This window comes from Chlorocebus sabaeus, chromosome 9 (genome assembly GCF_047675955.1).
Source record: "Chlorocebus sabaeus isolate Y175 chromosome 9, mChlSab1.0.hap1, whole genome shotgun sequence".
Taxonomy (NCBI): domain Eukaryota; kingdom Metazoa; phylum Chordata; class Mammalia; order Primates; family Cercopithecidae; genus Chlorocebus; species Chlorocebus sabaeus.
In genome coordinates this window covers 134870042-134897249 of record NC_132912.1, presented here as the reverse complement: position 1 = coordinate 134897249, position 27208 = coordinate 134870042, and the positions used below count along the sequence as shown (strand labels likewise).

At 53.5% G+C, this 27208-nt stretch overlaps 1 protein-coding gene across 3 annotated transcripts in view; it reads left to right on the top strand.

Moving 5' to 3' along the window:
• Nucleotides 1-3357: 3357 nt before the first annotated feature.
• STK32C (serine/threonine kinase 32C) overlaps nucleotides 3358-27208 on the top strand; it is a 100230-nt gene continuing 76379 nt past the window's right edge. The window contains exon 1 of one of the 3 annotated variants that reach the window (XM_007964465.3): nucleotides 3358-3758. In XM_007964465.3, the coding sequence (XP_007962656.1) occupies nucleotides 3497-3758 (262 nt within the window). In that variant the 5' untranslated portion in view covers nucleotides 3358-3496. Of the gene's footprint in view, nucleotides 3759-3994; nucleotides 4401-27208 lie in introns of those variants that run through there. The other 2 variants (XM_038009750.2, XM_038009749.2) reach the window with 2 other exon arrangements.

Genomic DNA, 27208 nt, shown 5'->3' with positions numbered 1-27208 from the left:
AATAGGTGGACACCAGCATCGGAGTCCCATGGGAGCCCATTTCCTGTTTTGGGGGTCAGTTCTGAGATGTGTTTTCCAGCAGGAAACAGCACACAGGAATTGTGTGATCTGAAGAGTTTTAATAAAAGGACTCTTAACAAAGGCGTGGGCAGAGCCACGTGTTAATTTCAGAATGATGACAGAAGATGAAGCACACATTTCGGTGTGACCAAGCTGTGTGCCAGTTATGTGGCAATGGAAGACCCATGTCCAGGGCATGTCCCTCAGGAGGCGTGGCTTTATGGATGTATTATAGACAAATGCACATGAAACCTGGTGTCAGGGACTGCACCTTGTCCCCCAAACCACCCCTTTGCCACATGCCACGACCACACACTTGCTGTCCTTCAGGACCTTCCTGTCCTCCCGCACGAGCCTGTTTCTACCTTAGGGCCAGTGTCCTCCTGCACGAGCCTGTTTCTACCTTAGGGCCAGCTCCTGCTGCGGGAACCCAGACTCCTGGCCTCCCTTGGGCTACTTGTTCATGCTCTGGCCTCAGCATCAAGGCCACCTGCTCAGAGACTCATGCCAGACCACCCAAGCTAAAGTAGTCCCACGATCATGCACGTGCTGCCCAGCCATGTGCCGTCCTGTGTGCTCCTGCGTGCTAGACATCAATACACTGAATGCATTTATCTGTCACATTGTCACTCGGTCTCCTGTCACTGGAAGGGGCAGACACGGTCGCTGCCCTAATGAAGTTGATGTTCGTGGGCAGCATGGGCACACAGGGGAGCTCAGGAATTCTCTACTGGCCTCACTGCCCCTTTCCATCCACAGCTGGCTCTGTCCCAGCCTAGGTCCCTCCCAGGGTCCCCCTGTGGAACTTCAGAGCTACCTCCTGTGAGGCACCAGGGGTTGGCATGCTCTGGGGTGCAGCACCTCCTGACTCCTCCTGTCTCGTGCCTGCACTGTGCACCTCTTAACGCTCAGTCTTGTGCTTGTCTGGACCCTGAGCCATGGCTGGGCAGGGGGTCACCTGGACAGTGCAAGAGTTGTGCCCTGAGCCCACAGGCCCCTGCAGGGCTGATCTGCACTGGCTAAATCTTAGGACCCAGCATTCTTTTGGGAACTTCTGTTTCCCTACAGATCCTGTTTCCTGACTGAGGGGCAGATGCCTGGCTTGGTGTTTGAGACTCACAGCAGGGTTGGGGTTGGAGGGTCTCTAGTTAAGTGTGCAGATGGCCCCATGAACCCCCTCTGCACCCCCTGCACTCTTGTCTTCTACAGGGTTTGGTGTCCCTGGGTCAAGAGCCCCTTTGGACCCTCAGTCCAGAGGACTGTCCATCCCTAGCTGCCTGGGCTGGGGAGGCGTCCTGGGCTCTGGCTGTATTCACATTCTCCTGCCTTTTGGGGTCCTGGTTACCTGCAGGTCCTCAGCCTCTCTAACTTCAGAGTCACCTTTCTACCCGCTGTCTGAAGTCCATTAACATGCTTTGCTTTCTCCTGTTCCCTTTTTGGTGGTGGTGGGGATGTTATATCTTTCATTCCTTTTCTGCCACTTTTGGGGGTCAGAGGGAGAGGAGGAGAGGATGTATGTTCAGAGGCTGTGTGTTTTGGGAGGAGCCCTGGGGAGTCTGATGTGTGCGCCGGGTGCACAGGGTTCCAGGTACTGCCCTGCCTTGGTGCCTCTCCTTCCAAACGCTCCTTCACCACTCCTGCTGGGATGGGCACTGAGGGCTTCCTCTGAGGCAGGTGCTGAACCCGCTGCCTCTGTGTGCCTGTGGGAGAATGGCAACTTTGAGAGAGAGCAGAGGACAGAGCTTTGCGGCTGCGGGGGCTGGGAACTGGGCTTTGTGCACTGGAAGTTTAGTTAGAGACCAATGCCTCTGTACTGACCGGGCAGGGAGACCTGCGGTGGCTGGTGGGTCAGGTAACCTAGGTTGTACTGCCATAAAACTACCCTCTAAATCTCAGTAGTGAAATGCGTGCCATGTGTCCTAAGTGGGTGCATGTCCAGGTGGGTCGATGTCCTAGGCGGGTGCGTGTCCAGACGGGTGCATGTCTTAGGCGGTGCATGTCCAGGCGGGCGCACGTCCTAGGTGAATGGGCAGTGATTCCATTCATTGCAGTCCCTAAGGGATGGGGGCTCCTGTTGGCCCAGAAGCCACACAGACTTCCTGTGCTCACATTTCATGCATCAGGCGGTTAGGGCGGGCAGCCACATTGAATGTCAAAGGCCGTGGGGAGGCAGGCTGAAGGACAGGATAGACAGTTGTGCCAGTGGGAGGGGCGGGGGCGGGAGACATTGGCCTTGGAGCCAGGTGGGGGATCCTCTTATCCTCCCGGCGGGCAGCAGGAAATCCCATCCAGGATTTCAGCGGGGAGGAAGGGACCCCGTCTTTGTGGCCTGGCTACAGGGCAGAACCTAAGGAGGTAAAGGCTTCCTAAAGTCAAACAGCCCGGTAGCAAAAACCGATTTTTCAGTGACAAGCACCAGGGGCAGGCGGCGAGGCTCCATGCAGAGCCGCGCCTTCTCCAGGGCACTCAAAGGCGCCCAGCGCTTTCCGCGCAGGGTCGGAGGTGCCCGGAGGTCAAGCCGCGCCCCAGGCCTCTGAAATACGCCGAGTGCCGAGGCCCCTGTCGCATCTGGACAGGGGGACCCTGGGCGACTGAGGCACGCGGTCTCAGGCCGGACAGGGGTCGCGAGGACAGGACGGGGGTGCCCGAGAGCGCGGCCGCACGTGCTCAGGGCTCAGCGCCCACTCGAGTGGGCGCTCGCATGTGTGCGCTCGCAGCCAGGCCCGGCCCGCCCCACCCTCTGGCGCAGCGCTGGGGCGCAGCCTGCAGCCTCTTGACCGTGAGTGCGGCCCTGCCCGGCCGATTTCCGCCGCCCGCATCCCCGGCCTGCAGCCCGACCTCACCCTGCGCAAAGTAGAAGGCTGGAGTTTAGGTCTCCTCGTACTGGGCGGCGGAAGCCCGCGCGCCGGCTGTTTTCACGAAGGAGGCAGGGGGAGGGAGGCCCGCGGAGACCGCGAGAAGGTCCAGCCGCCGTGCCGGGCAGAGCCGTCCCCGTGCCAGGGACGCCGACCTCCGGGGCCCCAGGATACCCGTGGAGACGCTCCCTGCCTCTCTCGTCCCCGCCGTCTAGTCTGAGCCGCGGTCCCCGTGTCCCGGCGAACCACAACCCCCATTCCTAGACTGGTGCAGCCACCCAGTCCCGAGCGGCACTCCAGGCACTAGCCCCGCCCCTGCCCCACCCCCGGCTCGGCCCCGCCCACATCCCTCCCCGGAGCTCCGCCCCTGCCCCGCCCCGGCGCTCAGCTCCGCCCCGCCCTTTCCAAAAGCCCCGCCCCAGCCCCGCCCCCAGCGCTCGCAGTCTACTGAGCAGGTTCTGCCGCCCAGGAGAGCTCGCGGCGGACGCTGCCGGCCCCGAGCGCTCCTGCTGCCGCCACTCCCGGCCCTCAGGGCCAGCTATGCCCCGGGCTCCGGCTGCGGCGCGCACCCAGGCCCGGCGATGAGGAGTGGCGCCGAGCGCAGGGGCAGCAGCGCCGCGGCGCCCCCGGGCTCGCCGCCCCCCGGCCGTGCGCGCCCCGCCGGCTCCGAAGCACCCTCGGCCCTGCAGCCGCCCGCTGCCGGCCAGCCCCGGGCCCGGGACTCGGGCGATGTCCGCGCGCAGCCGCGCCCCCTGTTTCCTTGGAGCAAGTGGAAGAAGAGGATGGGCTCGTCCATGTCGGCGGCCACCGCGCGGAGGCCGGTGTTTGACGACAAGGAGGACGGTGAGTGCGGGCGCGGGGACGGCGTGGGGACCGCGCGCTCTCGCGGGGTCGGGCGGGGCGGGGCGGCTTTTTCTCGCGGGGGTTCCCCTGGTGGGACGGCGTCCCGGGCGCCCCGGCTTCCGGAGAAGCTCGCGCCGGGCGGCTGGGGCCCCACGCGGGTCCGGGGCGCCCGCCCAAGTCCTCCGTTTCCAGGGGCGGCGCCGCGGGAGGAGCAGGCTGGGCCCGGGCCCTCGGGGCGAGGGTCTCCCCAGCTGTGGCGGCTCCCGGCTTGCGAGCGCCTCCGCCCACCGCCCGTGGCAGCCAGGCTTTCCGCTTTCCGTGATCCGCTGGGGCCCACGTGCGGCTCGTTTGTACTTTGCAGTTAGGCAGGCTCTCACCTGTGCTGCGGAGTCCGAGTGAGGCTCCCGCCCCACAGGTGGCGGGGCCTGGCCGCTCAGAGGCTCAGTCTCCTTGGTGACCGCGCCGTGTCCATTCTCTGCTCACACATGTGCGCTGGAGGCAGGGCCAAGCCGTTGTGCAAAGACCTGCCCTCCCAGGAACGAGTGCACTGTTCAGTCCTGCAGATAGAGCTGCCAACCCCGGGGACTGGTGTCTCCTGAGGGACCGTGCAGCGGTGGGCGCTGTAGAAAGCAGAGAAGGCAGGTGAGATGACATGGGACAGGCCTGCAGGGACACCTCCGGGGGTGCCAAGGGACCCCGGGGACCCCCGACTTAGCACCTGCAGGGAGGTGCGGTGCCGCCTCTGCCTGTGGGCACTGTAATACAGTCACATGCGAACTTATAGCTGTTTTACAGATACCATGCAGATCATTTAAAATGGTACATTGATGACACATTTCATGTTTTTTGACATTTTCTTGAAATACTTGAAATGTGCATTTTTCATTTGTAGACAGCCTGCGGAGGTATGATGGATCCTTTATAATTTTAGAGCACAGCGCTCAGGAGCCCAGGCTGTTTACTTGCGATAAATAATTGAAGCATTATGGGAAATTACAATAATACGACCTCAGGCCAGCGTTGGTGAGTGTGGGGCCGTGCACCGGCATTCCTCCTGGAGACAGCACTAGGGATTTCTGTTGTGCTGCCCAGAAGGAGGGCTGAAGGCCCAGCCACACCAGGCCCCACACGCTCCAGGGTGGCCCGTCACTGTGTCCTGAACTTTGGGGCGGCAGAACTCACGATGGTGAATGTTTGATAAATGTTTTTGTTTTTAACATAACTATTCAAAGTAAAGAAAGCCCAGAGTGAACTAGGAGCTGATCAGGAGGCAGATTTGCATCTAGTTTCTGGCTGCAGGATGAGAGAACATCTGAGAAACGCATCTGGTTCAGCACTGGCTGGTGTCGGCCAAGAGCTGGCTGCTCTTCTGGGTCTCAGCACCGTGCTCTCCTGGGGTGGGAATGGAGACAGCGGTGTGGCACTGGGCTGCCTTCAGCTTTGTAAGGTAGACTTTCCTGCGTGTTCACCGTGTGTTATGTCACAGAACTCAAGGATCACTAGAAAGGCAAAAAGAGCAAGCACAGAGTCTGTCTGTGGGGCTCGTGGTCTGACCTGGGAATTACTTCACACCCTGGCATCACCGTATTTGCCTGTAGTAGGACGGCAGAGATCTCGGCTGATGGTGTCCCACGGACGCCGCCGACTCCTTATGGCGTGGCATGCAGCCGCATCCCCAAACTGAGCACCCACCGGGACTTAGCTGGGCTTTGTGTGGTGAAATGAGGAGGGCAAGACTGGGCCCTGGCCCAAATAGCAGAAGACATTCTCTGGGCGGTGACCGCTTCCCTCCTTTCTGTCACTGGCAGGGCACAGACAACTTGGGAGTCATAGCACAGTGTTTGCAGAAGAATGTTGTGCCCCTCTGAGTGTGAACGCTGGGGACTTAGTTTGGAAGGAGAAAGGAGAGTCTTTTAGGAAGGGACTGTGGCCCCTAAGTCCCACCCTTTTCAGGTTGGCGCAGTCATTTCCCTGGTACTTTCTTGGCCCCGCAGCAGCACTGGCTTAAGGAGGCCCTGGTGCTGTGTTGATGTCTCGAGTTTACTGAATCTGCACGGTTGCTATGGCAATGCGAGACCTTCTGATGAATTTTTTATATTAAAACACCTAATTAATATATCAAATTTAGTATGCAGAGAAAAGGAAAAAAGAAAGTAAGAGTGCTGTTTAACAAAGTGCCAGGTAAATTTCAACTGATAGGCATAGTTGTGACGTATAGGATTGTAAATGTCCTGTGTTCCTTTTAATTCTTGTGGACTCCAGAACCATTTTCCTAATTTGGCAGATATTTGGTGCATGTACAGAATTCTCTGCATGTCGTTGTCATGCCGGAATTGGGGGGGTCCAGTTTTCCTTCCCCTCAGCCCTCCACATCCTCCCATTCTATCCCTTCTCTGACTTTGGTGAAAAATTTATTTTGGGAGTTGAACTTGGTTAGGGAGTATTTCTGCCGCTGCTTTGCACGAGAGCTGCGTGCTGTTGAACGAGCCCCTTCATTCCTGTCTGTCTTGGTGTCCTGGTGATACCAAGTGAGCCTGAGAGGAGGCTCCGGCACCTTCCCACTGAGCAGCTGTGTGACCTGGGGGGCACTCGCCTGTCTCAGGGGGTCACAGCGTTCTGTTTCTAGCCTGACGTGGCATTAGCCTACCAGCAGGAAGCAGCTCCTCACTGAGGGGGTTTGCCTTCATCTGTGGAAGGCTGGAGTGGACAGGACCTCACAGGCTGCGGACGGCCTGCCCTGGGTGCCGGGCCGGGCAGGAAGTGAGGCGGGACCAGGGTGCCAGCCCGGGCATGTAATGAGGCAGGACCAGGGGCTCCCAGACTCCTCAAGTCATCTCTTAAAATTAGAAACACCTTTGATTTTTCCTAATTATAAAAGCATTAAAGTGTATACATTTAGAACCATTCTGTACTTTATGCCATGATATCTGTAACTTTGGCATTGAGATCACGGTGTCACCTCCCAGCCTTTTTCTGGGACTACAGTCCCAGGTACAGCCATGGAGAAACATTCTCTCTTTGTTAGCAGAAGTGGGATCCTGCACGCCAATTTGCTGTAATGTGCTTGTTGATTCAGCAATATGTCGCCAGCCTCTTATAGACCTGAGGCATCATTTCTTGGCTGAATTTACAACAGTTCTCAGCCCTAGGCTGTATACTAGAGTCATTCACTGGGCACTCTTAAAAAATGCAGACGCTCAAGCCCCACACCCGAGAACTGCGGGGGGCGGAGAGGGGAGCTTGGTGGGTTGGGGGTGGGGCTCAGGGTCTCAGGCTTGTCTTCAAGTCCCTCTTGAGTTTTACTAGCAGTCGGGGCTGAGAATACTGACTCTGCAGTGCTCCTCTGAGCAGCTGTGACATTCTCTGCTTACTTAGTTTTCTGTCACAGGACAGTGAGGTGTTTGTGTTTTATAAATATCATAAACGATGTATTGATGAACATCATTGCAGATTTGTCTTTGTGCACTTAGCATTGTTTCCCTAGGATACATTTTTAGGAATGACATTGCTCAGGCAAAGGGGTCCATGTGAAATCCCTTAACACGTGTGGCTGCTCACTTGGTCCCTCCGTGACCGTTGTTTGTGAGTCCTGCTGTCATGGGGTGACGAGGCAGAGGGGAAGCAGGGAGACTGACAAGACAGGAAGGCAGGAGCGAGTGCAGCGGGCGGCAGGAGGCACCTGGAGGGGAGAGAACCAGGAGACCTGCTCCCAGTGGAGCCTGCGGGAAGGGAAAACCCATTTCGCTTGCTCCAGAAGCGGAGGGTTTGATCGCCTTTTCCCCTGAATCCTCTTCAGCTTTAGGTATCAGCAATATTTCTATTTTTTGCCAGTCTGAAAAATTAAAAGATGGCACTTATGCTTTGAGTTTATTTGATTACCAATGAGGTTAATCATCTTTTAACCTTAAATGTTTAGAGCATTCAGCTCCTAACACATTTCACGTGTTTCCACAGTTTGAATTGCCTGCCCGTGCTTGTTAGCAGCGTGTGTCCTGTGTCCTGTGGGATGGCAGCCGCAGGTTCCTCTCGCCCTTCCTGATAGGCTGAGCCTTCAGCAGCTTCCCTCCCATGTTCCTCGTTTATCTTTTAATGTTGCTACTTGGCTTTTTTCTCTATGGATGTGTTTAATTTGTGTGTGGTCAGACTCATCGTCTGCCTTTGTGGCTGCGTCCGGCCTTGCTGTTATGTGACAGACGTCCTTCCCAGCTTAGCTAATAATAATTTAATTCATAAACCTGCATCTGCACTTTCTTCTAGTGCTTCTGTGGTTTCACTTCTTGTGTTGGAAATTGCAGCCCGTAGGGAGTGTCACTTGACCGAGAGTGAGAAAGCTCTCTCCTTGTGTTAGTTCTCCGCTTTTCCAGGGTGAATGTGGTTAGGATGTTTCCCCGTGTAGAAGTCTGAGGCCCCCCGGGGCAGGCTGCGCCCTTGCTGCTCCTGGCGTGTGGGACTGGTTGCTTGTTGGTGTTGGACTGAGTGTGGCCGTTTCCACACTGGGTGCTGCTGGTGTGAAGGAACAGTCCACTTTTACAACATTCACCTTGTGTGTGGCCAAGACTTTGTCAGCTCTTGCACATGACTTCACTTCGCTAAATTCTCGTTAGTTCTTTTAGCTTTGAAGTTCATTTTGTTGGCTTTCTGGGTGGTCGGTCACGTGGCCTGGGAGTGACTCTAGTGGCCCTGTGATGACTTTGCCTCAGTCTTTCCTTATGGTGTTGCCGGAGCTCATGGAGCAGAGAAGAGAGAAGGTCCTGAGCCCAGGGGTGGGCTGCTGAGGGCTGGGGACTGCTCCTTCCGCACAGTTGGTGTGGACGAGTCATCCCTCCAGACAGAGCGTCAGCTTAGCCCTAGTGTGGAAAGACTTCCCAGTCAGGTGTGGACTCGCATTTTGGAGGGTGCCCTTTTCCTTTTCTCCTGACCCTGTGAGGCAGGGGTCGGGGGGTGGGGGTGTGGCTCTCGGTGTGGCCCAGACACCCGTCCCCGACAGTGCAGGGGCTTGGTGGTCAGAAGCCTGGTGGCTGCAGAGGCCCCTGGTCTGGGGTATGGACTGAGGAGGAGGCCTATGGTCCTGGCCTCCTGCCGGGCACCCCCTCACGTGTTTGCTCCTGGCTTCCCCCGTTCTGGGCCCAGCACCGGGTCTCCTGGGGGCCCTTGGGGCAGCTGTGCAGCTTGATGCCTTTTCTCCTTCCCAGCTGTGAGGCTGCTCCAGAATGGACTCGGGACCTACTGTCATGCTTTTTATGTAACAAATGTCAGCTCTGCGTGTCTATCCATCTGGTTGTGCATTTTACAAGGCTAAAAATAAGCCGGCTTTTCTTTTAAAACTTGAACCACCCAGCTTTCCAGTTGAGAAGTAATGCAAGGATGCATTGGAGGTGATTTTGTTGAGGGATTGAAGCCCAGAGAGACTCCAAGGTGATCTGAGGGAGGCGAAGTCACAGACAAGTGTTTCTTCCAGACGGAACCGGGACCGCTCAGAGCAGCTTTCCTGCCTGTCCTGGACCCCCAGTCACCCAGGGCTTGTGAAAATGCCGCAGATCCAGCTGGCCTGGGGAGGGGCCAAGAGCCCACATTTCCAGCCGCCCCCAGGCGGTGCTGGTGCTGCTGGCCCGCGGACATACTTTGAGTGCGAGAGCTTAGTGAGTATACAGCCGGTGCATCATGGTGAGTGAGGGCAGGAAACCCATAGGGTGCTGATCCCTTGGCCTAGGCTCCCGATTGGCCCAGAGCGGGGATCTCTAACCCTTTTTACCACGGGATTGCCGGTTATCAGAGGGCGCCTCGCGGTGTGGACTCTCTTTTAATTTGCTTTTCCTCCTTCTGTTCCTGTTGGTCCTCTCGAAGGCCCAGCCTTCTCCTCACGTGGCTGATGGGCAGCTGATGGTTCACATCCTGCAATTTCACCCAGCCCAGCAGCCCGCACCGTTTCCTTTACACTGGGATGCGGCATCTCTCTTCTGACCCAGATCTGAAGCAGGGTAGTCTGGTGTGTCCACTGGCGGGCTCCTGGGGGGTGTGGCCCTGCGCTTTTGGGCAGAGCATCCTGTGTCCCCGAGCCGACTGCAGGGCCTTGTCTTCCCCGGGGCCCCCCACACCTAACAGGTGCTCCCTGCTATGTTAGGCAGGACCGTCCTAGGGAGGAACCTGGGTTCCGGACCAGGCCTTGCCAGACCACTCAGAGCAGCTTCCCAGCCTTACTCTTGAGCCTCTCGGCTCTTACATCAAGTAAGGGCCTGTGCTCTGTGGCCCTGACCCTGTCTCTTCCTGGTTGGGTGGCTCAGAGCTGAATCTAGGCTCACGTTAGTGAAGTACCAGGCCTTTTACTTTGCATTAGGAGACTCGGAGCTGAATCTGGGCTCACGTTAGTGGAGGACCAGGCCTTCTACTTGGCGTTAGGAAGCTCGGGCTGAATCTGGGCTCACGTTAGTGGAGGACCAGGCCTTCTACTTGGTGTTAGGAAGCTCGGGCTGAATCTGGGCTCACGTTGGTGGAGGACCAGGCCTTCTACTTGGTGTTGGGAAGCTCGGAGCTGAATCTGGGCTCACATTAGTGGAGGACCAGGCCTTCTACTTGGCATTAGGAAGCTCAGAGCTGAATCTGGGCTCACATTAGTGGAGGACCAGGCCTTCTACTTGGTGTTAGGAAGCTCGGAGCTGAATCTGGGCTCATATTAGTGGAGGACCAGGCCTTCTACTTGGTGTTGGGAAGCTCGGAGCTGAATCTGGGCTCACGTTGGTGGAGGACCAGGCCTTCTACTTGGTGTTGGGAAGCTTGGAGCTGAGTCTGGGCTCATGTTGGTGGAGGACCAGGCCTTCTGCTTGGTATTGGGAAGCTTGAAACTGATTCTGGGCTCACGTTGGTGGAGGACCAGGCCTTCTACTTCGTGTTGGGAAGCTCAGAGCTGAGTCTGGGCTCATGTTGGTGGAGGACCAGGCCTTCTACTTGGTGTCATTTCCCTTCCCAGCCAGATTTTCCTCCTCACCTAAAAAGCTCCGTTGAGCTGTGTGTTTCTCTGAACCTCCCTCCCTCTGCTGTCTGGGTATAACTGGAGATAAAAATAAAGCTCTGTGAACCACCATTTCTCCTGCTGCTGCTGACTAATACTTGGGCACATGGCTAGACCTTGGTCTTCTCAGCCACCCTCCATGAGCAGGATGCCGCCTTGTTCGGCTCTGGCTGTCAGTGGGGGTGAGTGGCCACCCGGGGTGTCATCTCTGTGCCTGGAGCGCTTCCTTAAATGTCTCCTGCCTGCCCTGGGCATGGGCAAATGCCAGGCCCCTCCCCTCTCCCAATATACAGGCAGACCAACCTGCTGATTGATGATAAAGATCAGAACTTGAGACAGTTTGGGGGAAGCTATAAGCAATACAATTATTATTATTTTTATGGCACACCTGCTTCATCAGGAAACAGTTTCCTCATTGATTTGAAATCTATTGTTTTAAAAATCAAGGCTGCTGCAGAGATCAGCATGGCTGGGCAGGAGTGCAGATGGAGGTGCTTGCCCTGGCCTAGCTTTGTCCCCCCAAGATTCTATCCAGCCCCATCTCACCCCACTTCTCCACCTGTGAGGAGGGAGCCCCAGGGTCTCTGCTGTGCTTCCTCCTGGGCTCCGGCCCTGCCGATCCTGTGGAAACCCAGCTCGATGTTATTTAAGTTCTGAAGCCAAGGAGATGGTGTAGGTGGGAGTCAGTGTCGCCCCCAATTTATTAAAAATAGGAACTGAGCACATTCCATTTCTCACAGTGTTTTAGAAAGTTGACTTTGCAAAGGTTTCTCCTCTTTTGAATTCACATCATGACTCTCCGTCTCCGAATGCAGAAGGCAGAGAGTGTGACAGAGCAGGAGAGAGACGCCTCTGTGTTTGGAATGTCTGCAGGAGTCTAGCACAGGCGTTGCGCGCATTCTGGGGCCTTGGCAAGGATGACATTTGTCTTGTTTTGCCCACGATGCTGGGATGTGAGCAGGAGTCTGCAGGGGTTTTGGTGCCGCCTTCTCCATGCACCTCTGCCTCTCCCTGTGCCAGCACCCTGGGTCCCGTCCTCAGTTACTTTGTGATATCTGACCTCAGAGCCTCTGTTCACCACGGGAAAGCTGTTCCTGGCGGCTCTTGTGCCCAGTAACAGGGCTCAGGGTCCTGGCACCGCGTTTCTTAAACGGGGTCTTGTTTGTGCCCAGGGGACGCATTGTTCCAGTTTTCTGTTGCTGCTAATAAACTACCCCACACTAGTGACTTGTCAGCCTCCTTGTGGTTTCTCACGATGCTGTGGGCTGGAAATTCAGACGGGGCCTAGCGGGGATGGGTCGCTGTGCTTTGCATGATGTCTGTGGGACCAGAACGTCCACGGTGGCTCCCTCATCCAGGTATGTGGTGCCTCGGCCAGAACGACTCAGAGCTGTGGGCTGGTGGAAACCTCCCCAGGGGTCTTGTCCTGGGGTCTCAGTTCGCTGTTGGCTGGTGGATCAGCTGTCCGTGCTGCTGGGTCTTGTGCTGGGGTCTCAGTTAGCTATCCATGCTGCTTGACAAATTTCCTCAAAGCCTAGTGACCCACAGTGAGCTCTGTCTTGTAGTTTCTGAGTCGGTGACTCAGGAGTGGCTTAGCTGGTAAGTCCTCTTGGTGTCTCTTATGAGGCTGCAGTGAAGATGGCAACTGGGGCTGCTGCCACTTGAGGGTTTGACTGGGACTGGAGCGACCACTTCCAGGCCAGCTTCCCCATGTGGGTCTTGGATGGAGGCCTCTGTTCCTTGCTGAGGGAGCCTCCCCACACACTGCCTGGGTGACCCCACACACGGCACTCAGCTTCTTCCCCCATGACCCCACACACGGCGCTCAGCTCCCCAGTGACCCCGCACACGGCGCTCGGCTCCCCACTGACCCCGCACACGGCGCTCCACTCCCTCCCTCCCCAGCAAGCTGAGCAGGAGGGTGAAGCCACAGCGAGGATCTGAGCCCCAGGCTCCTTGCACCACGTTCTGTTAGGAGCAAGTCACCAAGTCCAGCTCATCCTCAGGGGAGGGGAGCTGGACCCCACTTCGGAAGGGGCTGCCATAGGACCCGTGGACGCATCTCACACCACCACAACTGTCCTCAGAGTCTCGGCTTCTTCTCCCCGCTGGGCCCCTCATTGGGGCAGCAGGAATTCCTGACAGGCCTCAGGGCGCCCACAGACGCAGAGCAGACGATGCCTGCTTGAGACTTAGGCCCGGGCTGGCACCGTGTCACTTTGACCCCCTTCTGCTGGTTGGAGCCAGTCACAGGCCCAGCTCACATTCAGGGGAGGGACCACACAGGACGAAGTCTCTGCATCTGGGGGTGGGCTAGGGCTGCTGCGTTTCAGCAGGGCTGTTGGGAAGAGCTGGACATGGGGCCAGGAGAGCAGGGATGAGTTGGAAGCGTGACCTTCGGGGAGTGGTGCCGCTGCCTGCCACCTGCCGGCATCACAGGAGTTCTGTCTCAGCCGCCTCTAACCCCAGTTTAGCCAAGTGGCCAAGCATTCTCCAGTGTACCCGGGTCGCTGCTGCAGAGCCCTGAGACCCCAGGAGACACAAAGCGTCTTCTGAGCTTTGAAACTGAAAGATCTTGGAGGGGAGGCTGTTTGTACTTGAGAACAAACAAACAGGAAGTCGGAGTGGAGTTAACATCCTCCTGAGTTTGGAAAATAAAGCCCCAGGGGCCAGGCCGGTGTGCACCTGCTCCTGGCCGCAGGGTGGGCTCCTGACTGGGGGGGCTTTGCTGGGGAGTCTTGGAGCTCTGGCTCAGGGCATCCTGCACTGCCCCGAAGGACACACCTGTGACTGTGCCAGGGTCTTCGTTTAGTTTGCCCCCAATTCTTTTTCCTTTTTCTTGTAAACATTAGTCATCTTGTGTTTCTGAAGTGACGTTTTATCTCCAAAGGCAGAAAAGATAATCTGTAAAGTTAGCACATGACTGAAAGAGGGAAAAAGATGAAATAGGAGGAAAGATACAAAGGAAAAGGGGAGGAAAAAAATCTGTTCTGAAGAAAGGGTTGAACCCTGGGACCCCAGCCCCAGAGCGTGTGGCCCAGCTAGTACTGGGGCTGGCGTGGCCCCTGGTGGGGCTGGAAACTGTAGGTGACAATTGGAAAACCCGGGGTGGGCTAACCATGAACAGCCACAGCAGGCCTTTCGTGGATCTTCAGGGTCTGCTGGTGGCAGGGGCGGAGGCACGGGTAGAGTGGCAGTGAGGACTGGCTGCCCCAGACACGCTGGGGATGGTCATGGAGGAGGGGCCGGGGCGGGTCCTGCAGAGGGTGTGGGGTGGGGGCCCAGCAGGAGGGGAGTCCTCTGTCATTGGGTCCTGGTGCCCCTTCCCCAGAGCCACAGCAGCCAGAGGCACAGGAAGTAAGCTGTGACCGTCACCTGCCCGGAAGCTGCACCTGCTCGGGCACCACAAGGAAACAAAAGGTGAAGGGGGTGGTGAGTGGTGGGAGAGGACGCTGGGCAGAGCCGTGCCCAGGCCTTGGCCTCTGTCTGCGGCGACGTCTGCCTCACTGTCTCTGGGCTGCCTCTCCTTCCCTGCACCCCCTGCCATGGCCTCCCCACTGGCCCTGACACTCCTTTCCAGAGCTGCAGAGTCTTTTGGCGTCCTGGAGGGCACAGGCCTGTGAGTCCTGCCTCTGTGGCCACTGTACCCTGGGGTCACCTGGGACATCTGCTTCCTGCCGGCTGACCAGTGTCGTTACTGACAGCGGCCCCTTTCTCTCTCCAAGTGGCCTGGTTTGGATGATAAATTGTGTGGTTGCCCTGTGTAACCACCAGATGCTGTGCCAGAATGATCTTTCTTCTTTTATAGCTTTTTATTATATAATGAAAGTGGCAAGAAAAAAAATTAAGAAATCCAGCATCTTATGTAATCTCAGCACTGATGAAACAACCATTTGTAGTTTTTCGTATGACCTCCCAATTCATACTGGAAAACATGCAAAAATCTTTGTCACCTTTTAAAAGTGCTTTTCCTAAAAAAACTTATTCCAGGATAGTTTAGATTTATAGAAAAGTTGTGAAGCTGATACAGAGAGTTCCCATGTTCCCCAAACCCAGTTTCCCCTCACGTTACCGTCTTGCATTAACTGGGTGCATTTGCCGTACTAGAGGACCAATATCGACACCTTGTTATGAACCGAAGTCCACACTGGATTCAGATTTCCTCAGTTCTTCCCTAGTGTCCTTTTTCTGTCCCAGGATCCCATCCAGATCCCGTGTTACGTGAGTCTCCAGGCACCTTAGTTTCCTCTGTGCTGGGACAGTTTCTCAAACTTGCTTTTTATGACTTTGACGGTTTGAGGGGCACTGGTCAGATGTGTCATAAAATGTCCTTTAACTGGGATTCGTCTGATGTTTCTTTCAGGGTTATGGGTTTTTGGGAGGAAGACCACAGAGGTAAATGCCATTCTCATGACTTCATAATGAGACGACATGATGTCCACACACCTCCTTGCTGCTGCTGGCCCTGTCACTGGTGATGTGTCTCCACCATGACGTCCCATTTCCCCATTTTCCACACTGTTCTCCCTGAAAGGACGGCACCATATGCAGCCCACACTGGGTGTGGGGGGCAGTTATGGTCCCCTCGTCAAGGGGGCTTATCTATATACGTTATTCAGAATTCTTTTTTAGATGGAATCTCGCTCCGTCGCCTGGGCTGGAGTGCAGTGGCACAACCTCGGCTCACTGCAGCCTCCGCCTCTGGGTTCAAGTGATTCTTTTTCCCGAGTAGCTGGGATTACAGGCAGGCGCCACCACACCTGGCTAATTTTTGTATTTTTAGTTGAGGTGGAGTTTCGCCATGTTGGCCAGGCTGGTCTCAAACTCCTGACCTCGTGATCCGCCTGCCTCGGCCTCCCAAAGTGCCGGGATTAGAGGCGTGAGCCACGGCACCTGGCCTGGAATTCTTCTGCATAGATTTGTCTCTTCCTTGCATTAATTTTGTTACCCCGTCATTGATATCACTGTGGACTTGTGGGTGCTGGTTTTACACGTTGGTTGTCATCCATCATTACTTTGGTTTCTTGGTCACCTCGTCCCAGTCTGGCCACTGGGAGCTGTCTGTGGCCCTGGCTCCTTTGACACCCCTTCATCGGTGCTTCTGTTGTTGTTATTGTGAGTTTCTGATCACTTTCTTACTTACGTTTGGGCATTGCAGGATGCTGCAGGCTCACCCCATGTGTTTCCTTACCCAGCCCTAGAACTGGCCTTTTCTCCAAGGATCCCTGGTTTCTTTGTTAGGAGGATGGTGTTAGACACTGGACTCTGGGTCCCAGTGTGCTCCTTGCTCTGGGGGGACAGTGACCTTTTTAAAGTACAAAGCCCATGGTGTCACTGCTGGCTGAAGACTCTTAGCTTTTCCTGTCACGTTGTTCACTCAGCTTAACATGTTTTCCATGCACCTGCTCCTTGCACTTCCGGTGGGCGTGTGAATTGACAGGCCTCCTTTGGAAGCTGTTTCTGTGGGTTTACTGAAGTGGCACAGTCCACACTGGGGGCAGAGGCTGCTGACATCTGGAGCTGTCCTGGCTCTGCTGGCCGTACCTCAGTGTTCCCCTGTAGACCCCACATGATTTCACAGAACACCCGCATCATACAGGGGCAGGACAGATCAAGACAAAACAAAGCCACCACACGTGGCAGCTGCGGGGCCTGTGGCCTGTCTCCGTGGTCAGGACCTCCAGGGAAGGGGAAGGAAAGCACTGCAGGGCTCGAATCCGGAACCTGGAGCGCTGGGGAAGAGCTGTCCACGGTGCTGGCCCTGGGTAGAGGCTGGTGCACCGACCAGTGCCCTGATCAGAGGCTGAGCTGTCGGCTGTAGATGGTACAAGGTCAGTGGCTGATAGCTGTGTCTACACCTAGCTGGAGCTCCCCAGGGGCTAAGAGCGAGCCATGCATGTTCGTGTCCCCAGAGTGGAGAAGGGCACCAGCCATCACACGGCGCTTGGTGTGTGGCTGTTGAGTGAATAAGCAACATGCTTTATTTCCTGTGCTGCGAAAGCATCAGCCCACAGCCCTGTTTCTTAGCAAAACTCAAACTTGCTCGCTCCCTGCCGTCTGCAGGCCTCCCCTCCAGTTCTCCAGAACCCACTGGAGCTGGGATCTGCCCCGCCTGCTACAAAGCAACCTTGGGGTGACCCCTCCCTGTGGCTGTGCTCTGTTCCCAGCCTTCCTTGACCTCGACCTATGGCAGGGTCTGACACTCCTGACCCCCAACCCCCTTCCCCGTGCCCCCTCCATGTCCTCCTTGGCGGGTCCCCCTCGTCTCTGACTCTGACTCTGCCATGCTGGGGCCTCGGGGCTCTTTCCCTTCCCGCTCCACCCACACACTGATGATCTCATGGTTCAGATACTACCTATATGGCAGCAACTCCCAATTCCTGTCTCCAGCTGGGACCTGTTTCCCACGTTCCAGGCTTTTCCGTCCACCCTCTGACTGGACCTTGCCACTGGAGCGTCTCAGTTCAGCAGGTTCAAATGCGAGTGCTGATGCCCCACGCTGGCCCTGCCTGAAGACTCTGCATGTGCCCAACTCTGATCTCCCTTGGGGGCCCCTTCCCTCGTGCCCACAACCGTTGGGTGTTCTCTTGGCTCTCCCCGCCAAACGGCTCCCTCTGCCTTGGCTCCTTCTGCATTCCCAGTGCAGCTCCGCCCCAGCTCTGGCAGGACTTCCTCGGGGCTGCCCCCCTGTTCCCGAGGCAGTGGCCAGTGTGGCCCAGTCTTCTGGACCTCCCGTCTGCTGGGCTCCTGGTTCTGCTCTTCAGGCCCAGGCTCACCACATGCCTGGCTGTGTGATCTCCCCAACCCCTCTCTGGCCATGCCTGCCCTGCGTTCCCTCTGCTGCTTCTTAAAGGAGCTCTGCCCATGGCACCCTCCGTGTGCCTGGCCGGCTGCCTCGCTCCTCTGGCCCAGTCTGGGTGGCAGACGCTCTGCAGTAACAGCCACCCTAAGCCAGTGGCTGAGGATGACAGGGCCTTCATTCTGTCGCCTGCTCTGTGTCCCCATGAATCCAAGGGAGGGCTTGGCTCACTGTCATCCTGGCCCGTGTGAAGGTGCAGCCACCAGGAGCTGGAGTGGGAGAAGGAGTGTTCTGAGACATCTTTTGCTGGCGACGAATTGCCTGCCCTGGCCTGAGAGCGGCTCACAACTTGCTGGCCAGGACAGTCGCTTGGCCCTGGGCCATCTCAGAGCCAGGAGGGGAGCCCACCAGGTGCCGGGCCTGGGTGGAGGGACCGTGAGAGCAGCTATGGCTGCCCCATCCTCCTCTCAGCCAGGCCCATTCTGAGTCCTGCCCCAGCCCCCCTGGCCCTGGGCTTCTCTTGGCTCTTCCCCAGCGCTTCCCTCCCCGCACACATGCATGTGCTGCACTGACCTCCCTGCACGTGCTGTGCCCCCCCAGTTGCTGATGTTTGCTGTTCACTGCTCACCTCCGGGTCAGCCTCTTTCCCTGCACGTTGCATGGGGCAGGTTTCGTCTCCTTGGCTCAGTCTTGTGTCCTGAGTGACTTGTAGCACTTGCAGCACTGAGTCAGGAGGGGGATGTCTGCATGGGGAAGGGAAGGGAGGGGAGAGGGACCAAGGAGGGACCAGCAGCAGGCCGCAGGGATCTGGGAGAGGGACCAGGGAGGGACCGGCAGCAGCCACAAGGCTTGGGGAGAGGGACCAGGGAGGGACTGGCAGCGGGCCGCGGGGCTCAGGTACCATCTCCAGAGGGTGGGAGGTTGGCAATCTGATGCCCTTCCTCACACCTTTCTTATAGAAGAGCTCCAGGGGATGGTGTCAGCCAGGCCTCTGAGAGTGGCTTTCCAGGTCGGGTGTCTTTTTTTCGATAATTCCAGGGCCTGCTTTGGGTGGGGGTCTTGCATTGGGTGCCCCTCAGAACACCTGGGCTGTCACCGGGGATCTGTGGATTAGTCTGTATGGGTATGAGCACAAGTGCGGGAGTGCATGAATATGGAAGCATGTGTGCATGAACGAATGTACGAATGTGTGTGCATGAGCATGTGAGTGTGAATGAGCATGTGAGTGTGAATGTGTGTGCATGCATGCGTGTGTTTATGTGTGCATTAGCGTGTGTGTGTGCATGCATGCATGTGTTTATGTGTGCATTAGCATGTGTGTGTGCATGCATGTGTGTGTTTATGTGTGCATGAGCGTGTGAATGTGTGTGCATGCATGAATTGTTTACGTGTGTTTGTGTGGATGAATATATCAGACTGAGTGTGGATGAGTATGTGACTGTGTGGGTGAGAGAGTGTGTGTATCGACGTGCATGTGGTGTGTGAGCATTGAGTGCATGGATGGAGAGGCAGAGGCTGATACCCAGGCCCTTGGTGGCAGTGAGGGGACCCTGCCTGGCTGATGCATGGTCCTGGGGGTGCTTGCGAGGGCTGGGCTTGGGTTCCTGGGCTCAGAGTGTGCTGCACTGGCTGTCTACTCCTCGTGGAGGTGCCTATGGTGGCACTGGATGTCCAGGGTGGCAGTCTGCCTCCAATGTCCTTGCTCTTTGTGACTTTAGGGAGTAGCTGAAATGTTGAGGCCCAGTGCTGACTGGGATCTGAGGCCCGTCCTGGGAGGTGCTCAGTCCCTGTAGGAACCTTGGGCCCCTGCAGGAGAAGCCTCCAGGTCTATACAGGCCAGCGCGAGGGTGGGAAGTGAAGGCTGTATGGCCATGTGTGGACCTCACTGCAGTGCTCTTCTTCCCCGCTCCCCACTGGTGTCTGAGAGGGAGGGGAGACACACCGCCTCCCGCTGTCAGCATCAGGCTTGCTGGGGCAGGAGGTTAGAAATGGCCATCTTGTGCACACAGGTGGACATGGAGACCATGTGGTCTGTATCCCTCAGCTCTGCAGCCTGAGGGTCTTCAGTGCAGGACGGCAGGCATGTCAGAGCCAGGGTTGGGGGGACGGGGTCTCTGGGACCTGAAGGTTCTCTCCCGAGGCCTGTTGCATGAGCCCCGTGGCTCTGCTTGAATGCTGGCATAGCTCAGGCTCAGCGTTCCTGCAGGAGTCTGGATGTGTGAAAGATGGTACCTGGTGTGATTCTAAACTCAGACTTGCAGAGGGGTGCTCTGGAAGACTCCTGGCCCGCCTCCATTGGGCAGGCTGGCATCTCATGGGCACAGCCCTTCTTCCCACTAGGTGGCCTGGGCTCTGCAGGTGACCATGCCTCTGGGCTTTGTTCAGCACAGCTTGACCATGGGCTACTTTCTTCCAAGGCCATGAGGAGGTGTCCACAGGGCTCCTGGGTCCTCGGAAAGCAGAGCCCCGTCCTCACAAGGATGGCACACATCTCGGACCAAGAACATCTGAGGGGACAGGGTCACCCACAGCCAGTGGAGCCTGTGCTTCCTGTGGACCTGTGTGGCGTGTCCAGGGGCCCAGTGCAGTGGATCTCAGGAAACCTGTGCCAAAATGAACTCACATTCCTTTAATTAAAAAGCGGTAATGCTCCAGAGAGCACAAGCCAGCTCAGCCACTGCCGAGCTAATTGGAAGATTCAGAAAATTTCCGTTAATTACACTTGCCCTCCAGTGGGTTCTTCTCTTCTACGTGCCGTTGCTGTGTTGATTTTGTCTTTTCAACATGCAAACAGTGAGGTCCCACAGCCACGAGGGCTGTTATCAGAACGCAGGAGAGAGCTGGAAGGGAGGCAGGGAGAACCGAGGCAGCAGAAGCCGGTGGAAGACTGGCTGTGCCTCTCCTGCCCTGTTTCCCTTGGGTTGCCCCGAGGTGGCCCTGGGTGTGGCAGTTCTGGATGGGTGGCCCTGGGTATGGTGGGTCTGGATGGGTAGTGCTGGACATGGTGACCCTGGGCTTGGTGGGTCTGGGTGTGGTGACCCTGGTTGGGTGGCCTTGAGAATGGTAGCCCTGGGCATGACGGCCCTGGATGTGGTGGCCTTGGGTATGATGGCCCTGGGAGGGTGGCGCTGTGAACAGCAGTAGAGCCACCTTGGGCCCTCAGGGCAGCAGTGCCCAGCGCCCCAGGGCTGTGGTCAGGAGGATGCCTCAGGACACTGAGCATGCTGTGGTCAGGAGGATGCCTCAGGACACTGAGCATGCTGTGGTCAGGAGGGTGCCTCAGGACACAGCATGCTGGACACTGGCTTGGTTTTGGCATCCTCCTGGGTAGTCCTGGGGACCTTAGCTTCTTAGGGGTCTCTTGGAATCCATCCTCATAAACATCAGAACAGTCAGATGATCTGGCCAAGAGGATCTGGCTTTGTGTTTGGAGATGTCATTCTCCTGTAAGCATGCATGCACACACACGTGCACAGTAATCGCATCCTCTCTAGGTACTACTTGCTGCAGGAACACGTCTCTCTCCTTTGCAGAGAAAGCCATGTGGGCAGGGGCCGGGTCATGTTCGCTCTGGACTCCATATTGTCTTGCACATGTAAGTGCTCAATAAATGCTTAGATTTAACTTAACTGGGTAGAAAGAGGAAGTGGATGAGTCAACGTGGAAGGGAGCTGGGCACATGGAAGTTGGGCTTTTTGACCATGAGTGTTGCATAAGGCTGTGTCTCCCTTAGGGGGAGTGTACTGCAGTGTCCAGCAGGCAGGCATGGCCCAGCCCTGCTCTCCTTTCTGGCTGGGTCCTGGGGTTCTTCTTGGGGTCTATGGTGGAGGCATCTGCTGGCCCATAGAATGGCCAGCTGGTATCTTAGAGGCACAGCAGAATCTCTTTGGCAGGTGTGGCCAAATCTGATTGCTGTTGGATGACCATACAGTTATCAAGAAAATTATGCATCCGAGGTTGGCAAATAATGGGCATTTCCAAATGTAACAAGTTTGGGTGTTAGGGACATTTGCATTTTCCTGATGACAGATGATATTGACGACTCTTTCATATGCTTATTGAACATTGCAATGGACTGAATGTTTGTGTCCCCACCCACGTTCATATGTTGAGATCCACCCTCCAGAGTGATGGTATTAGGACCTAGCGCCTGTGGGAGGTACTTAGGTGGTAAGGGTGGAGCCCTTTTGAAGGGGATTAATGCCTTTGTAACAAGGGACCCCAGAGGGCGCTCTCACCAGCTTTCTACCCTGTGAGAACATGGAGAGAAGACAGCTGTTTATGAGCTGAGAAGTGGGCCCTCACCAGACACTGAGTCTTCCAGTGCTTTGATCTTACACTTCCCAGCCTCTAGAGCTGTAAGGAATAAATCTTTGTTGTTTGAGGAACCAAGTCTGTGGCAGTCTGTTATAGTAGCCTGAACCGACTAAGACAGTTATTTGTATGGCTTACTTTGTGAAGTGTCTGTGCAAGTCTTTAGCCCATTTCTGTGTGTGTTTTATTAAGTTGTAGGAGTTCTATAACGATTCTGTTTTCAAGTCCTTTGATGGATAGATGCACTGTATTTTCTTCCAGTTTATGGCTCACCCATTCATTTTCTCAGTGGTCTCTTTTGATGAGTAGTCTGTGTCTCCTCTAAGAAATCTTCATCTATCCTAAAGTCAAGTTTAGGTCTAAGATATATTTCAAATTAATTTTTGTGCAGAGTGTGAAATGGGAGTAGAGTTTCATTTTTCCATGTGGATATCCATTTATTCTAGCATCATTCATTGAAGAGACTTAACTTTCCCCGTTGGATTACCGTTGTGCTTTTGTCAAAAACCAATATGTTTGATTCTATTTTTTTTTTTTCTTTTCTTTTTTTTTTTTTTGAGACGGAGTCTGGCTCTGTCGCTCAGGCTGGAGTGCAGTGGCCGGATCTCAGCTCACTGCAAGCTCCGCCTCCCGGGTTTACGCCATTCTCCTGCCTCAGCCTCCTGAGTAGCTGGGACCACAGGTGCCCGCCACCTCGCCCAGCTAGTTTTTTGTATTTTTTTTAGTAGAGACGGGGTTTCACCGTGTTAGCCAGGATGGTCTCGATCTCCTGACCTCGTGATCCGCCTGTCTCGGCCTCCCAAAGTGCTGGGATTACAGGCTTGAGCCACCGCGCCCGGCCTTGTCTTTCTTGTTACTGGTAACACATTGTCTTGATTGTTGTAGCTTTATACTAAATCTTTAAATGATACTTTTATGTCCTCCAACTTAGTTCATTTCTCAAAATTGTTTCAGCAATTCTGGATCCTCTGTATTTCCGTATAAATTCTGAATATAAACTTGTCGATTTATACATACAGAAGCCTGCCAAGATGTTGATTCAGATTGTGTTTAAAAATATAACTCAATTTTAGGGAGGCTGGACATCTTAATAATAATTAGTTTTTCAATCCATGAACATGGTACATCTCTCCATTTATTGAGGTCTTTAATTTCTCTCCACATGGGTTGTAGTTTTCAGTATACAAGTCTTGTACATCTTAAATTTATCCCCAAGTAATTTTTATTTGTTTTATGCTACTGTAACTGGCATTATTTTAGTTTCATATAAACATTTTTTATTGCTGGTGCACAGAAATATGGTTAATTTTTAAAATCAGTTTTATTGAAGGCTAATTTACATAAAATAAAATTCACCCATTTTAAGGTTGAGATTTAATGAGTTTTGACAAAGGCATACAGTCACATAACCACCGCTGCAATAAAGATGTAGATCATGTCTGTCACCTCAGAAAGTTCGCCCTTGGCCCTTTACAGGCAGCCCAGCTCTGGGTTAGAGTTGGCTACACTGGCTCACAGGAGCCAATTCCGCATCTTTGTCTCATTCCTCTTTAGTTCTTAATGGTGGTTTTGGAGAAAGAAGTTTTAAATTTTGATGAAGTTCAGTATATCATCAATTTCTTCCTTTATGGTTTGATCTTTTTGTGTTCTTTCTAAGAAATCTTCGACCAACTCATGGTTGCAATAATTTTTTTCCTGTGTTTTCTTTTAGAAGTTTTATAGCTGCTAATTTTTATTTATGTTTCACATGAGGTGAGGGTTGAGGATTTTTTTCCCTCTTCTTCCCTCCCCCACTCTTCTCCTTTTTTTAATCTGAATGTGTTTATGGTCCAGCACTATTGCTGAAATGACTACCGTTTCCTCTTTGTATTACCTTGGCACTTGTTTTTTTGTTCTTTTTGTTTTTTTTTTTTGTTTTGTTTTTTGTTTTGGAAAAAAAAGGAGCTTATAATTGTGGGTTTGTTCCTAAACATTATTCTTTTTCTGTTGACCTGTATGTCTGTCTTTACCCCAGTACAACACTATTTATTACTATAGCTTTATAAGTCTTGGAAGCAAAACCCCAGTTTTGTTTTTTCTCAGAATTATTTAGGCTACTCTAGATTTTTGCTATTTTATCCCAGTTTGTCAATTTCTGTAACCCATTAGTGTCATTTGTACTCTTCTGGAGGAGAGACTGATTGGGATTGCATTGAAACTAGAGATCAATTCAGGGAGAATGGATCTCTTGAAAATTGAGGTTTTTTGGCCAGACGCGGTGGCTCACGCCTGTAATCCCAGTACTTTGGGAGGCTGAGGCGGGCAGATCACCTGAGGTCAGGAGTTTGAGACCAGCCTGGCCAACATGGAGAAACCCTGTCTCTGCTAAAAATCACAAAAATTAGCCGGGTGTGGTGGTACACGTCTGTAATCCCAGCTACTCGGGAGGCCGAGGCAGGAGAATCACTTGAACCTGGGAGGTGGAGGTTGCAGTGGGCCAAAATTGTGCCACTGTACTCTCTAGCCTGGGAACAGAGTGAAACTGTCTCAAAAAAAAAAAAAAAAAAAAAAAAATTGAGGTTAAGGTTTTGTTTTGTTTTGTTTTGTTTTGACTGAGTCTGGCTCTGTCGCCCAGGCTAGAGAGTACAGCGGCACGATCTCAGCTCACTGCAACCTCCGCCTCCTGGGTTCAAGCGATTCTCTTGCCTCATGCCCAGCTAACTTTTGTATTTTTAGTAGAGATGGGGTTTCACCATGTTGGCCAGGCTGGTCTTGAACTCCTGACCTAGTGATCCGCCTGCCTCGGCCTCTCAAAGTGCTGGGATTACAGGTGTGAGCCACTGCACCCAGCCAAAAAATTGAGTTTTTTAATCTATGAATCTGTGGCAGTTGGGACATTTTATTTTGGTGGTCTTTAATTTTTCTCAGCACCATTTCCTAACTTTCAGTGTGCAAGTGTTGCAGATATTTTGTTAAATTTATCCCCACGTATTTTATGCTTTTTTAAAAAATGAAATCTATTGCTTATATTGTCTTTGTATTCTCTAGCCTTGCTTAAACTCAGAACTTCCATTATCATATTTTTAGATTCTTGAGGGTTTCTTAAATCATCTGTGAATAAAGACAATTTTGCTTCTTTTAAAATTTTCTGCCTCATTGCACTGTCTAGGATCTCCAGCACAATGAGTAGAAGTGAGAGCAGACATCCTTGCTGTTTTCTGGTCTTAGGGGGAAAGCATTCAATATTTTATTATTAAGTATAATGTTAGCTGAGCTTTGTCATAGATCAGATAGAGGAAATCTTCTTCTCTTAGTTTGCTGAGTTTTTTATATTTTTAATTTTTAACAGTTGTTGAATTTTGTCAAATGCTTTTCCTTCTGTATTTGTGGACGTGATTTTTCTCTTTTATTTTGTTTGTGTAATAACATTACATTGATTGACTTTTGAATATTATACCAACCTTTCATTTCTAGATTTGTTTTTATGTATTACTGAATTCAGTTTTCCAATATTTCATTAATAATTTTCACATCTGTGTTCATTAGGGATATTGGTCTATGTTTTCTTTCCTGCAGTGTCCTTGTCGGGTTTTGACATCAGGCATGTGCTGGCCTCACAAAATAAGTTGAGAGGTGTTCTCACCTCTTCGATTTTCCGGAAAAATTTGTGTGAGGTTGGTGGTGTTTTTCCATTAAATGTTTTCTAACATTCACCAGTGATGCTGTTTGACCCTGGAGCTTTCTTTGTGTGAATATTTTAATAATGAGCTCAATTTCTTTAGGAGATATAGGATTTTTCAGATTTTCCATCTCTTCTTGTGTGTGTTTTGATAATTTGTGTCTTTCAAGGAATGGGTTTTGTCCATTTCATCTAAGCTGTTGAGTTTGTTGTATGAAGTTGTATTTACCTTTTTTTTGAGACGGAGTCTTGCTCTGTCACCCAGGCTGGAGTGCAGTGGCGCAATCTCGACTCACTGCAAGCAGCTCTGCCTCCCAGGTTCACGCCATTCTCCTGCCTCAGCCTCCTAAGTAACTGGGACTACAGGCACCCGCCACCACGCCCGGCTAATTTTTTGTATTTGTTTTTAGTAGAGATGGGGTTTCACCGCGTTAGCCAGGATGGACTCAATCTCCTGACCTTGTGATCTGCCTGCCTTGGCCTCCCAAAGTGCTGGGATTACAGGTGTGAGCCACCGCGCCTGGCCAGTATTTTCCTTTTAATGTCTGTAGTGATTCCGCCCTTTTATTCCTTACATCAGTGTTTTGCGTTTTGTTTCTTGTCTGTAATAGAGGGGAATGATATTATCTATCGTGGTATCTGTTGGTTAGTCCATTCCTTCCTTTCATTTTGTCTATTTTTGCTCCATATATTTTGGGTTGTTATTGGGTGCATTCACATTTAGGGTTGGTGTCTTTCTGGTGATTAAATCTTATAGGAAAATGTTCCTCTACAAATTGGTCAAATATCCCTTGGTTCAAAGTGTCCTTTGATAGAGTCACTTAACTTTATGATCAGTGTTTTCATGATGTATCGTTTTCCACCCTTTTCCTTTCTTAACCTGTGTCTTTAAATAGGAAATACATCTTTTACAAATATCGTATAGTGGCGTCTTGCTTTTAAAAATAGTCTGAAAATATCTGCTCTTTAATTGGAATGTTAGCGTCATTATTGATATGGTTTTCCGTAAGTCTACAGTGTTGCTAATTTTCTCTGTGTCCATCTGTTAATTGTTTATCATCAGTCTCCCAGGGTGAAAATATAGACTCCTGAGAGTGGGGACATTGAGCTCCTTGTGGAGCTCCACAGACAGATGTGGGAGTGTGTTCCGGGTCCATGCCTGGTCTTTGGGCAGATGTGGGAGCGTGTTCTGGGTCCATGCCTGGTCTTTGGTCTTTGGGCAGATGTGGGAGCGTGTTCCGGGTCCATGCCTGGTCTTTGGGCAGATGTGGGAGCGTGTTCCGGGTCCATGCCTGGTCTTTGGTCTTTGGGCAGATGTGGGAGCGTGTTCCGGGTCCATGCCTGGTCTTTGGGCAGATGTGGGAGCGTGTTCCGGGTCCATGCCTGGTCTTTGGGCAGATGTGGGAGCGTGTTCCGGGTCCATGCCTGGTCTTTGGTCTTTGGGCAGATGTGGGAGCGTGTTCCGGGTCCATGCCTGGTCTTTGGGCAGATGTGGGAGCGTGTTCCGGGTCCATGCCTGGTCTTTGGGCAGATGTGGGAGCGTGTTCCGGGTCCATGCCTGGTCTTTGGGCAGATGTGGGAGCGTGTTCCGGGTCCATGCCTGGTCTTTGGGCAGATGTGGGAGCGTGTTCCGGGTCCATGCCTGGTCTTTGGGCAGATGTGGGAGCGTGTTC